This window comes from Tauraco erythrolophus, chromosome 23 (assembly GCF_009769465.1).
Source record: "Tauraco erythrolophus isolate bTauEry1 chromosome 23, bTauEry1.pri, whole genome shotgun sequence".
Taxonomy (NCBI): Eukaryota; Metazoa; Chordata; class Aves; order Musophagiformes; family Musophagidae; genus Tauraco; species Tauraco erythrolophus.
Window position 1 is genome coordinate 2,588,520 of NC_141487.1, and position 13,137 is coordinate 2,601,656.

The 13,137-nt window shown below is 42.8% G+C and overlaps 1 protein-coding gene across 5 annotated transcripts in view; it reads right to left on the reverse strand.

Moving 5' to 3' along the window:
* The window catches only part of TMCO4 (transmembrane and coiled-coil domains 4), a 42,163-nt gene that overhangs the window by 20,511 nt on the left and 8,515 nt on the right, over positions 1-13,137 (reverse strand). For all 5 annotated transcript variants that reach the window (XM_086625544.1, XM_086625547.1, XM_086625545.1 and 2 more), the window contains exons 4-11: positions 12,361-12,388; positions 10,299-10,431; positions 7,027-7,124; positions 6,180-6,323; positions 5,545-5,664; positions 3,354-3,518; positions 2,657-2,793; positions 1,104-1,188 (exon numbers count right to left, since the gene is read on the reverse strand). In XM_086625544.1, the coding sequence (XP_086481670.1) occupies positions 1,104-1,188; positions 2,657-2,793; positions 3,354-3,518; positions 5,545-5,664; positions 6,180-6,323; positions 7,027-7,124; positions 10,299-10,431; positions 12,361-12,388 (910 nt within the window). The remainder of the gene's footprint in view (positions 1-1,103; positions 1,189-2,656; positions 2,794-3,353; positions 3,519-5,544; positions 5,665-6,179; positions 6,324-7,026; positions 7,125-10,298; positions 10,432-12,360; positions 12,389-13,137) is intronic.

Here is a 13,137-nt window from a genome sequence, read left to right on the forward strand (position 1 = left end):
ATACATAATTAGGATGCTTGGATTTCTTTGGAAAATTTCTTTGGCAGCCAACCTTAAAGACCTCTCATGATTTTCCTTCACGTATTACTTAGCTACGGTCCCCTGTTACTCCAGCGCAACACTACAGACCATTAAATAAAAGTCTGAAAATATCTCAGCCTCTGGCATTCTTAGGACAGAAAAAGAGTAGATCTAGGGCCAGATTAGGATCTGGGTTCTGGCTTCAGTGTAATTCCGTTAGGCTCATTCTGGATTTGATTAGATTTATTTTGAGAACAGAAATTCTGCATTTGAGGACTTCCTTCTTAAACCAGAAGTGAAGTTCTGGTACACAGCTGTCAACATAAAAAATGCTGCCCTCTGTCCTCACTTCACTCTATTCCCACCTTCTTGGACTTTATTGAACACTTTCCTTTGTAAAGCTCCCTGTTTATTAGTGACTCTGTGTGAGGCTAAATGGTTAATGAATTAAATTAGCCACGTAGGGGGGAAGGCAGGCTGCACACACACACTCACTACTGACTCAACTCCAAGATGCAATTTACATCAACTGATCATAATGATTTTATTCTTTTTCTAGATTAAAAATAGAATCTATTAATAAACAGAACCACAACGGGTAATAAATTGGCAGATGGTTTTATACTTGACTTTGGGGAAGAATTACCATGAAAATAGCAGATGACAGTGGCATTTCAGTGACTTAAATGGAAGAGAGGACTCAGGGAAACAGATACAATAGCTACAGAGAGCTTCCAATAAAGGCAAAGCATCCTCTGCCAAGATCGTAGTGGTGCGTGGGCACCTCACAGCCTGATCTAGCAGTCGAACATCACAAAATGTCAAGTTGTTGTTTACAGACTGGAGACCAAACTGGCACACTGGAGCACCTTGAGTGAAGACTGCGGATTTAACCCACTGAACCAGTGGAAATAACAGAACAAGTTGGCTCCAAATGCATTTCAAAACCAGTTTGTTTAGGTTTCTGACCTATCCTAAAAGACCCAAGCTCTCTTCCAGGAGAACCCTTTCTCTTGGAAGAGAAACTTCTCTACCAGCAGTAAGGAAAATAAAGGAGAAAAAGGTTACAAGGTGAATTTTACCTTTTTCTTGAGCCATCTCCTGCAGGCAGAAGTAAATGACTCTTGCACCCAGACTGAAGCCAATCAGTGTGACGGGTCGCTTGCCCTAAGAAAGAAGGGAAGGAGGAAACACCATCAAACAGTGTTACGCATCAATACCTGACACGCAGAGCACTTACACTTGTGCACGACCTTTCAAACATTCGAGCAATTTGGTTTATTTCAAAGGGATTAAGTATCCTTAAAGTTATGCAGAGTCCAACGTTCAGAATGCTGCGTATCTGAGGGTTCTGTATTTTTTGATACTCAGAAAATCAATTGAAAGAATGAGAAGATCAGAAGTTACAACAAAGTAGATGTTTCAAACCGAAATGAAACATTGACGGTCATTGTTTTGAATTCCAAGCAAAATCATAATTCACGGAACAAAATTTTCCTAGAAATGGCTCAAGAAACAGAAGAAGAAGCTGTAATACAAAAATATTGACCACTTCTAGATTTAAGATTGAATGGCAGCAGCACTGTGTGGCTGTTACAAAAAATGATGTGGGGTAAGCTTTTATTTTGAATAGCCTAATAAGATTTTCTATAAGATCAAAGGGAGCCTAATCTCAACAGCAATGAAAAATGGTCTTTGTATTAACCAGGGAGCAGGTGTGCGATGGACTCCCCAGGCATCACCCTAACTAGTTTTAGAGGCTCCAGCATATTGGAATGTGTGTTTTCACAATAGCAAATGCTTAAAAGGCAGTAACAAATGCCCCCAAGCAAAACAAAGGGCTTGTATGAAATCAAGTTTTATTGCTTTTCCTGGGATTGTATTTTTATGAGAAATCAAGTTTGTCTCTGCTGTTTCACATTGTTATTTATGACACGCAGCTCTGGGGCCACGGCTCCCTCAGGGCTCCTCTGTAACAGATACAGGACTCGTGTGCCTGTGAGACGAGCACGTGGCCAGCAGAAAGCAGCCCCCCTCCATGCCAATGACGGCAGGTTTTGGGGAGCAGAAACATCTTTTGCAAGCCTTCTCAGGGAGGCTTAATAACTTCTGTCACTTCTTTCAGGTACCAGCCCATTCCACTTCCCTGTAAGCAAAAACACGGCTCACGGTGCATCTAACGCTGCACGGTCTCCTCTTGCATTGTTTTGCTCGTGGCTCTTAATTATCAATTAATATTTTTAACACTCCATATTCTCTTTTTCTTTTCACCTATCTTTACCTTCTGTTCTCAAATTTCCACTAGGTGAGTTGGCCTGGCTGTGTTGCGACATGGTCAAGCCACTTGTCATTTATGACCTGGATCTCTTCTTCTTCATTTAGAAAAGCTTTAGGTTAATTAGAATGAATCTTAGCGGAATTTCTCTGATTCACTTGGGACTCCTTATTTTTCCTCAATGAACCAGACAACAAACACTGGTCACCATGCATAATTTTTTAATTTTTCAGTTTATTATTCATTTTCTTCTCCCTGGAAAGGTGGCACTCAACAGTTAACTACCATGACTATAAAACCTAACCTCCGTTGGCCAAATCCCTTCCAGATATTATTCCAGGATAATTTCTAGCCAATTACCTGCTGTCGACTGAGCAGGATGTGTGCGAGGTGTTTGCCTACTTCAGCGGACCGATGGAGACACACTCCCCAGGGGTTGTCAATGACACTGGCAACAGTCAAGAGCGAAGTTGGCCAAGTCAAGGCTGTCACGATACCTGCAAGGCACAGAGCGAACAGCACGGCACAGTCACAAATCTGGGCTCCTCCTAGGAAACATCGAAAGCAAGATGGTGCACTGAAGTTAAAAGCTAAACCGAGGACCTTTTGTCTTTTCTAGTTCTTTCTCAAGAGCTGATTTGAGAAATGTTTTGCTAGACTGAAGATAAGAAACAGTCTGATGTTCTGATACAGAGGCCAACAGACGCGATACATGAATGTAACCTGCATGCCTGAAAGGTTTATGTAAAGCAGTAAAGCACAGTGTAATAACACAGAGAAATAAACACAGTTACGCACGAAGGAAGGTGTTTCCAGCTGTCATTTTACAAGAGCAAGTCAATGACACAGAGGCACAGCAATCCAGGAAAGCAAATGTAAATTACAGGTGTGGCGGAGAAGGTTCTCGGGCCACTTGTGCAGGGTGGTGCCAATACTGCCAAGGGAGATGTCTCCTCAGAAACCCGCCGTGTTTAGGAAAATGCCTTTGAACAGACACCAAGGGTGAAACTGCACAAAAGCCACTCAAGCAGATCTAATACACGATTTAGGTTCTTACCTGACAAGACAGTGAATTTTAGGGCTTCTTGAGCCATAATGTTCACAAAACCATTCAGCAGGGAATCTAAGGCGTTGCCAAGCTCCATCAAGTACTTGGATTCCCAGGCCAAACAGTACTGCTCACTCGATTGCAACATGCTGCTCCAAGGTGCCGTGAAGCTCCCTGAAAAAGGTTGCCAAGATGGAATTCATGTTCAGAGATAACGCAACGACAGCTGACTCCTGGCAAGATCAGTCCAACAAAGAATCAGAAAAGAGCCAGCAGGACACTGGAAAATACTAATATACTGGGATAACGAGGAAGCATATTCAAAATACTGTTAGATTTAGACTCCGTATTCCTACTGTTTCAAAATAAATTTGGGCTTTGCAAATAATTGTGCAGCTCTAGCTGCCTTGGCAAAGAGCATTCAGTGTGGACAGGCTCAGACTTCAGTTGCCTCAGAGACTGCCAAGACAGGTGGACATTAACACTAATTATGTCAAGAATTAAGGACATTCCTCCTGTCATCAGACATCAGCATCTGGCCAAGTCCTGCAGCTCCATCTTCTCATGTAGAGCAAAGGAGGACCTGTCTTGAGAAACATGACGTGCTGAACAGCTGCACAGACTGAGTTCAATAGGACCAGAGGAATGGAAAATATATAAGATCTTGTCAAAATCTACCACAGAGCATCTTCCCAGCCCTTCAGTTATGTGGGCAAGGATTGCTTTAATGGCTCTGTCTCAAAACAAGGAATCTGCATTTATAGATTCAGACTGCAATTATTTTTACTTTGCTGTCTAGCCTAGTTAGCCACCTCAGTTTAATTTTTTCCCTCCAGGTGCTAATCAAAAGCAGTGCCTGGATGTTTGAGAGGTAATAGATAACTTATACTGTGCAAGTCTAATTTTTGGCCAAAAGAACAATTTTTAAGCCATACTCTCTGCTGGTTTTAGTACATCTTGTCCTAGGTGGCCAGGAGGGGCATGGCAACGTTATTAATGGCAGATGAACTCTGAAGGCAGAGCAGAATTTTCATCTTAATTAACTAAAACCTTCCCCAAACAATGCAGGGCAGGTTGAGGCAGCTGCTGACCAAAGTGGCACGAGAGAGCCCCACGCCAGATCACACCACAGTGCACTGTCAGGTTTGTGAACATATAGATGGGCAGCTAGTGGGAGCCTAAAAATCACAAGGTAGCACGTTCCGTACAATTCCTGTCCTCAATCCTTCTGTTTTAAGGGGCCGAGTGTGTAAATAGACACAGCTGTAAGGAAGAAAATGGACAACAATTCTAGTTTTGCTTTTTTAAACATGATTGCAGACTGCTAGTTATGGAAGAAGAATGTGCACCATTTGTAACTCCCTTTTAAGGGCAAACAGACACAAAAAGGTTCCTGAAGGGACACGCTTGTCTTTGTAACAGTGCCTGAGAGCCCTCCAACCCCACGGATTTGGACCCCTGGCAAGCAGACCATGCAAAAAGCCAAAGGGTGGGACTGCAAAAAAAATGACCTTACTCTGACAGCAAGCTGCAACCTAACAAGCAACGGGGCAGAGATCCTCCTGCATGAATGATATCCCGTGTTAATCGTGATGCTTTTGGATACACTGGCAGCTGTTCAGTCAGGTTGCTGAACACATCAGCAGACAGTTGACATATGTTACATGACAAGCTACACTGGAAACTAAACCACTGCGGACTTCTCAAGGTTGTTGCCTGTAAGTTCACCTCCTCACTGCTGTGCTTAATGGGATTTACTTGACAGAACTTTCTTGCCAATAAACCTCATTATCTGGCAGATTCCGAGAAAGAAAAAAGACACTATTTTCTGTTAATTGCTGCAGGATAAACATAAGGTCTCAGAGATAGGTGAGACACTTTGTCCTAGTGCTGGAAATCATCCACCTCAAACAGACCTTTCCTAGCAAAACCAGACAGCATTTATTAACAAACCCAATCTGCCACGATTCCTCTCAATCCTGCTATCACTACTACCAATTTGCTGCCCTCTCTCTTTCCTCTGTTTTGATTGGGATTGCAGATTGGGTTACAAAGTCTTACGTTGAGAGTCGATCTGTTTTAGTTACCAGGCCATGCAAGCGTGGGGAAGACACAGTGCTACAAGAGCACAAACACTGCCTGGAGTGGAACAAAGACACAGCTCTCCAGGCTCTTCTTAGTTTCCTCGTCTTGTTCTTACCATATTTGCCAGTGCAGAGCCATCCAGTAATTGCTATGGTGATATGAAGCTGCCTTCCTTCAGTAAGTGGGAGGAATTCAAACTCTTCTATGGCTCCCACACGCTTCTTCATCTTGTATCCTACACACCACAAGGCAAAAACACAAATCTCAGAAATTGCACAGCAAGGACAGACTCTGCTAACAGTAGAAGCTGGTAAGAAACTACTTGGGTACTCTGGATAGGGTTTTTTCCTTTCCAAACCCTCAGCCAGTCCATGCATCACTTAGAGCTTGATATGGAGCCAAAATGATTCTTCTGAGCTTGTGTGATCTGAAGGAATCCCAGCAGAAGGCTTTTTTGCTGCAGAGCAGACATCAGCTGTAACAGCTGCTGCTCTCCATGGCAGCATCTTTCTAATCCAGAGCGGCAAGCTCTCATTTCCTTCATCAGCCAGGCACCAAATATTATTTTCCTACTCAGTCCTCAGGGCTACACAGTATCTTAATCAGCGTTGAAATAAAAATGTCACAGTTGTAAGATTACACCTCAGATTGCTTCCCTCGCTCTGCAGAGCTCGGTTAAGTCACCAGCTCCGCATTTGCAGACGTGATCCTGTGCCTCAGTAGCTGAGAAACCTGCGGTCACCCTCTTACCAGTAAGGCCAGCTCCAGCTGCTCCGAAAAGCGATGCCATGACAGCAATTCCAGCAGTCGAACCTAAAGCAGCCGCTCCAGCACTTCCAATGATAGTAGCAGCTCCCGCAGCAACCAGAGGGGCAGCAAGACCTCCTGTCAAGCCTGAAGATGCAACAAGTAATATCACCAAACTATTATCACTTGCAAAACCCAGGCAGGCATTTCCCTCTGCTGTGTGAGTACTGCTAATGCTTCTGGAAGAGTACAAATGATGGTCCTCTTTGCGGCACCAATAAAGGGGCTTTTGAGACCCTCCCCAGGCCCTGAATCTCTGCACAGATTCTTTGACTTCAGTAAAAATGAAGAATAATTTAAAAGTCAAAGGAAGAACGTGTGGTAGCCTGGGGTGAGCTATGCCCTGTTTGCTTAGGAAATATTGATCTAGTCTCACACTGCTCTGAATTTGGAGCTGAAGATCTGGTCCTCTTATAACACAAGAGCAAAAGAGGAGAAAACATTTTTTAGAGTGATGACCTCAGTTTACTATTTCCCCCAGCCAGCGAAGCTACACTGGAATAACTTTTCCAGCTAATTCTTTCAGTTTTACTTTCGTGTGGCTGAAAATGCTTTTCTTGGATTTGGAGGTTCTTTTCTTGTTTGTTTGGGGTGTTCTTTTGCTATCTGAAGTGACATAATACCTTCAGCCTGGCAAAGAAAAGCAGGGAATTCTTTAAAATTAGAGCTGGGGCTAAAAGGTATGATGGCTTCGGTTGCTGAATGCCTAATTCGGACACCTCTCCCTCTGCTCCTAGTGCTGTGCGTGCAGTTCAGGAGCAAGTCTCCAAAATGCCTAGGGCAGCCTCACCGATCACTGTGCCACCCCCAACGGTTGCCAAACCGATCAGCAGGTATCTCTTCAGCTTTTTTCTTCTTTCCTTCTTTCTTCTTGATACTTCTGCAGTTCTGTGGGGGGATTAGAAGCACAAAAGCTGACAGAAAAGCCTGATGGATAACAGTGCTGTATCAGAATCTGCTTTTATTCTCCTCAGTGTAATTTCCCTACCGGGAACAGTAAAAAGTAACATGCAGGTGTGGACTGTGACAACACACTCAGATTTATGAGCATGGACATAAACCCACAGATTTAAATTGAAACGATTTAATTGCTGACAAAAGCCAACAGATGTTACTTACTTGGAAAACCCTTCCTAATAGGGCTGAAGCTTGTAAAAAAAAGAAAGGAAAAGTCAAAAGCATTTCAATAACTATATACTGCCTATGTGTCTTAAAAAAACCACAAGAAAGCCAAGTGGAAACAGGGAGAAGTGTTTGAAACAAAAGGGAATAGGGGTAATTTGTGCTAACAAAGAGATGGAATTAAACTATTTTCCAACAACAGTGTTTACATTGAGCCACTCTCTAATTGCACATTATAATATAATAACATAATAGGTATTAAACACAGTCATTAGTTCATTTGTCTGTGTGCATTTAAGCTACATTTTAACAAGCTTATCAGAAACAGGTAAATAAACCTAAAAGGAACAAATATCACTTATTAGGCACTACTTTTGGCTTCTCTCCACTGTCTTTGGCTTCTCTCTTGCAAGAAACACTTCCCACTTCAGAGGAAAGTGTGAGAAACAGAGGATGCTGAAATAGGTTGTTTACAGAGGAAGGTTCCTTCTAGCCTGCTTACGCAGCAGTTAATCTGGGTCTTGAAACATGAGAATTTATCTTGCTTCCAAACTTGGATATTTTCCCTCTTAATCCTAGCCTAATTGTGGATTTTCATTATCCATATAATTGCCTAATCCTTCCTGGAACCCCCAAAGCGCACTGTAATTTTGATAAAGACAGTTTTAGATGAGTCCCAAACAATATGCAGCTTTGTAAAACACAGCAGGAGGAGAATGAAGCACAGTGGGTGAAATCAGTGCGTTGCTGAAGTCAAAGGCAGAACTCCCACTGACTTGCCTGGCACGGAGACTTTGTCTCCACAGAGATCCTCCGAAAAAAACATCGTGTATTACCTGCTGCAGCTGCAAACGTAACCGTCTGCAACGGTGCTGCCTGCCAGGGGCGGCCTCCTCAGCGACTTCTGTATAACCAAGTTCACTTTCTACAACCCATGGGGTTGTTTTTTGGGTCCGTGGTTTTTGGACATGCACTAGTTTGTGCACGCAGCCACCAATGTGAATGCCTGGCTTTGGTAAAAATTGCTCCTGGAGTTCTTTAAAGACACGCTGCAGTCTGACTGTTAATACCTACGTTGGCAACATCCAGCAATTTCTGTTCTGCAGAGTGGTTCGTCAGCGTTTATAGTCAACGTGCTGTTGTCTCAGGCTGGAAATAATGACATGGAGAGAGCTGAGATGTGGCTACGCTGGCTTTAGTTGCAATAATGAGCAATTTGAGTTATGTGGGTAGAAAGACAGATTGCAGCTAAAGCCTGCCCGAAGATGCAGTAATACTGCTGCCATGAGTTCTACCTGTCACTGCGTCCCTTCCGTAGCTGCTGGCAACTGCTTTTGACTGCTGCTTTCCTAATAGCTTCTGCATCACAATTATCACTTGATTACCAGACTGCTTTATTTCCACTATGGTAATTAACTGGCTCTTCTGGTACTTCTCTGCCCTCAGTGATCTCGGATGTGCAGCTTCTTGCCTGAACCACAAATTACGTTCAGAGAGATTTTATAGGTGGAATTTCGGGTCATTTCACAGTGATGAAAAGCGGCAGGAGCACACGGTAGCAAGCAACTGACGTCATGTTTTCCAGTTTCTTACAGAACCGTGAACAAAAGAGAGGTTCACACCTGCGAGTCAGAACACGTCTGGTGCCAGTAATATGGATTTAAGTGTTCGGAGCATCGCTCTATAGATGACCAATATTGTACCTTTAATCTTGCACGTTCTGGGCCACAGCCCAACACACTCACAGCAGCAAAGGCAGGAGCAAAACCTTCTGTTAACAAGTATCAGTAAAAAAGTCGATGCAGAAGCTGAAAAAAACCCTCTTTGGTTGTTACTGTTCCAAAACCTCTTGCAGCAGACAGTCAAAGCTGGAAGCATCCTAAGCAGGTGCTAATGTATTCCCTTCTCCCAAAAGTCAGTGAGGTCAAAGTGGTGACAGGTTTGTCTTCTGCTTCCTTCCCCCATTGATGCCTAACTTTAAAACAAACAAAGGGCCATCGATTCCCCACAAATCTCAGCCTTGTTTTAGCACTGCAGTGTGTTCACGGTGCACTCTTGCCTCGCTCTCATTATAAAGATTCTTTTTGCCTTTTGTCTCATAGGGATTTATTTTGATGGCTGCAACCTGAGCAAAGAACAAGACTGAAATCCACGGCTTTCGCCACGCCAGAGAGGCACAAAACCCACTGGGCTGGCAGCAACGTTTGAAAGCCACGCTCGTAAGTATGCAGCGTGATTCTCCGCTCGCTCTTGCCATTATCAGACACGCTGCTGTCGTTTTGGGTTGTTGATACAGTTGATACAGAATTAGGTATTTCATCATCTTTGAAAGCAACACCCCACCCTCAGCATCGACGTTTTGCTGCACTAAAGGCCCCAGGATAGAGTTTGTTTCCACAAGACACAGCAGAACAGTTCCCATTAACACCAACCCTTGCTCCAGCATGACAAATGGTGTCCTGTTTAGCAGTTCGCGATCTTTGAGATTATTTTGACTTTTCCTTTTTACAGTGCGCTATAAAGTTAAGCTTTATTTAAATAAAGCTATAACTGAAAGCTACCCGTCGCATGCTGGATCCCACAGTAATGTCTGTACTGTACTGTGTCAGGGACATTGATTAAAGCATTTATTAGCACGCAGGTTAATCTCATGACCTGTTTGCTGAGTTAACAGATAAAAATATTAAATGACCCCTTGAAAGTCCACTATGGACATGCAAGGTTGGGTCTCAGCTCTGATTCTAAGAATGCTGAGCTTTCCTGCTTCTCAGCACAGGTGCTGTGCTGCGAGGGCTCTGCAACCCTAATCAAGCCATAAATGATTACACTAAGGGCCACTGGGGAATGATCAGAGACTGGACTTAGGCACAAGTAATTACTGCTAAGCTTTCAAGCACCGGCAGTGTTTTTTCATCCCATAGTCAACCCAAATGTTCTTACTCTGACTCTTCCTCTTTTTGTTCCTTCAGGCTCTCAAGCAGAGATTCTTCCAGGACTTCCAGCTCCTCCGAGGGGATTCTCAGCAGCCAGCTGATGTGGCAGATCAACACCCTTGCTCGCGCATCGTAGTACCCTTAAACAGAGGGAAGCCCAGGCAATCAGTCTGCATCGCACCAGATGGTGTGCTCAGCTATACTGGAGGACCATGTCACATACAAGCATAACTCCTTCCCTCAGGCCCTCTTTGTCTTCCATGTGTTTGAAGACAACTCCTATGATCTAGAGAAGTGAGTGACAAACCTCATCCTGTGGATAGAGTCACTACACCAGGTAATTGTCTCTATGGCAGGAAAAGGATCTCAAATCCTTCGGTCTTCATCCTCTGATAAGAGGCCTTTTGGCTCTGGATAGGCTGCATCTTTCTTGTCAACAGAGAAATGCTGCAGCAAGACCAGTTCTAACTGGAAATATCAAATATGTATCTATATATATGGGTAACATGACACAGTACACCTCAATTATCCACCAGTGCAAGATACAGTATCTTGTAAAAATGCACCTCCATGCAAAACCTTTGTTTTCAGTTCATCTTGTTGGCAACACGAGGGACTCCAGAGTTTAAAACTACATCCAGCTCACCTAGCAGCATCACTGACAATTGTTTGCATTTATACTTCACTGTTGGACATGCAGGAGTGGACAGTGCGCTCAGACAATGTGCAATAGGGAGAAATGATTACTCCTGGGCTTACAAGCAGGTGTTCTTAAAGAGAAGACATTTTACATTTAATAGGTTTTAAATTATTTGTGCCAAGTCTTGCTTTTTTACTACGTTTCTCTCAGTAGCACCTGCTGCTTCCTGATGGTAGGCTTTCTTAAAGAGCTCTTGGTGCACTCTGGGATGAAAAATACAATTGCTTTTCCAGAGGTGGGTGAAGATACCAGCAAGACCCAACTACAAAGTGTGTTTCTGATAGCCACTGCACGTAGATCAAATATAGCATCTGGCAATCTATTAAGTTTATTTATTTATTACCATCATTACCAACGGACCAAGCTACTTGGTTAGGCTTTAATGACACCGCTTTTAAAATTTGTGCTTAGTTGAGAAATAAGGATAGCATTTATCTTCACTTCAGCCCTGACATGTGTCACGTCTTGCAAGCCCGAGCAGGTGTTTTAACAAGTAGCCTTCTTGCTTCCTGTCTGCTAACACACAGCTTAGCTTTTTACTTAGCCAGCTTGGCAGCAAGTCAGCAAGGCCCAAAAATATATTTCTTTTAAATTCCAGCTTAGCAAAATAAGCAGTTTTGCAATAACTGACTTGTCAATTTTCCATTAAAAATAAAGCAAGAACAAAAAGGGTACTTTGTTCCGCAGTGAAACAGGCTAATCAGCAACCAGTAAGTTCTTCCCTGTGAGAATACGTTAAAACATAGAGATTTAAAAAATGCAAGTAGTGATATGAAACAGTCTGCTTTTAGAAACGAACGTTTTGTTCAGTAAGCAGTCTTTGTTTCCTTAATTTTATCAGACTAATCCCTGTTACGGACTGTAAGCCAGAAAATTGTTTTATGCATAATACATTATATGAGTAAAATCGCATGTATTTATAATAGGCTTCACAGGGCACTCTGGAATTTATTCCCTGAGTATTTTTTTTTCTTTTTAGGCAACAAGCAACCTGCAGAAAATTTGCTAGGCTGAGATTTTCAAAACAGCTTCACTGCCTTCCTAAAGGAAGAGGTCACGGGCTCTCCTGGAAACACTGGAGAAAAAACACCCCACTCTAGGTATTTCAGCTGAGAACTTCTCTACCATCACATGGCACATGCAGGTAAGGAGGTGAGCAGTTGTTCAATTTTTAACAGGTATTATTAATCATTCCTAATATAATAGTTGCTCTTCCTGTAGTGCACATGGGGAAAGAGTGTGCTGCTTTTGCCGTTGAGGAAGGTGAGATAAAATAGGATGGTACCTCGAGCTTTTTGAGCATTTTAAAGGATCAGACATAAACTCATCTACATTATTCTTACACAGAACAAATGGTAGGTAAACTTACCATCTCTAAGAGAGAAGGACAGAAGGTCCTAAAAAGAAAGAAAGAATATTCAAGTTAAAACTGATGATGTATGCCTGGAGGTATCAAAATGGAGAAGCCAGCAAGCTACAATTCAGCAGGGCAGCACTGGGCAAAGCCAGACACTTCCAGTACAAAATTTTCCATGTGCAGGTACAAATGGCTGGACAGAAATAATAATGCTTGGCATGTGCTGAAGCATCCCTTATTTCTTGTTATTAGCAATCCTGTTGCAATTAAAAGCGCCAGGATAACACCGGACTTCAAGTTTGGAGAAACAGGGCTCGAATCCTCCTACCACTCCAATGCCTTCTGCTCCCTATAGAGTCATATATACTCATATTTTCAACACGAGTAGCAGGTTTGAAGGCCAAAATGGACCAGTGGCCCCTATTTTCTTTGGCTTTCCGGGAATTCATAGCTCTAGGTGGTAAGGCTGAATTGGCATGAAGTTCTTGTGGATTAAGTGCTCAAAAATAGAAAACTCAGAATTTATGTCCATCTGTCAAGACCGAGGGACTTGACTTCTGTGTTGGCTCTTCACTGTAAACAAATCGGAAAAAAAAATCAATCCAATAGATGGTTTCCATGGACAAATCCATGAAAAAAGAGGCCAGTGTTTTTACTACTGTGTTCTCCTCTTTTATTGTCACTGGACAAATTTTAAGTTCTTTATGTAACTACACCACTAAGCACTAGCTCAGTCTAGCTACTTCCCTCTCCTACACACAAATAAAGCACAGCTGAATTTTACAGGGA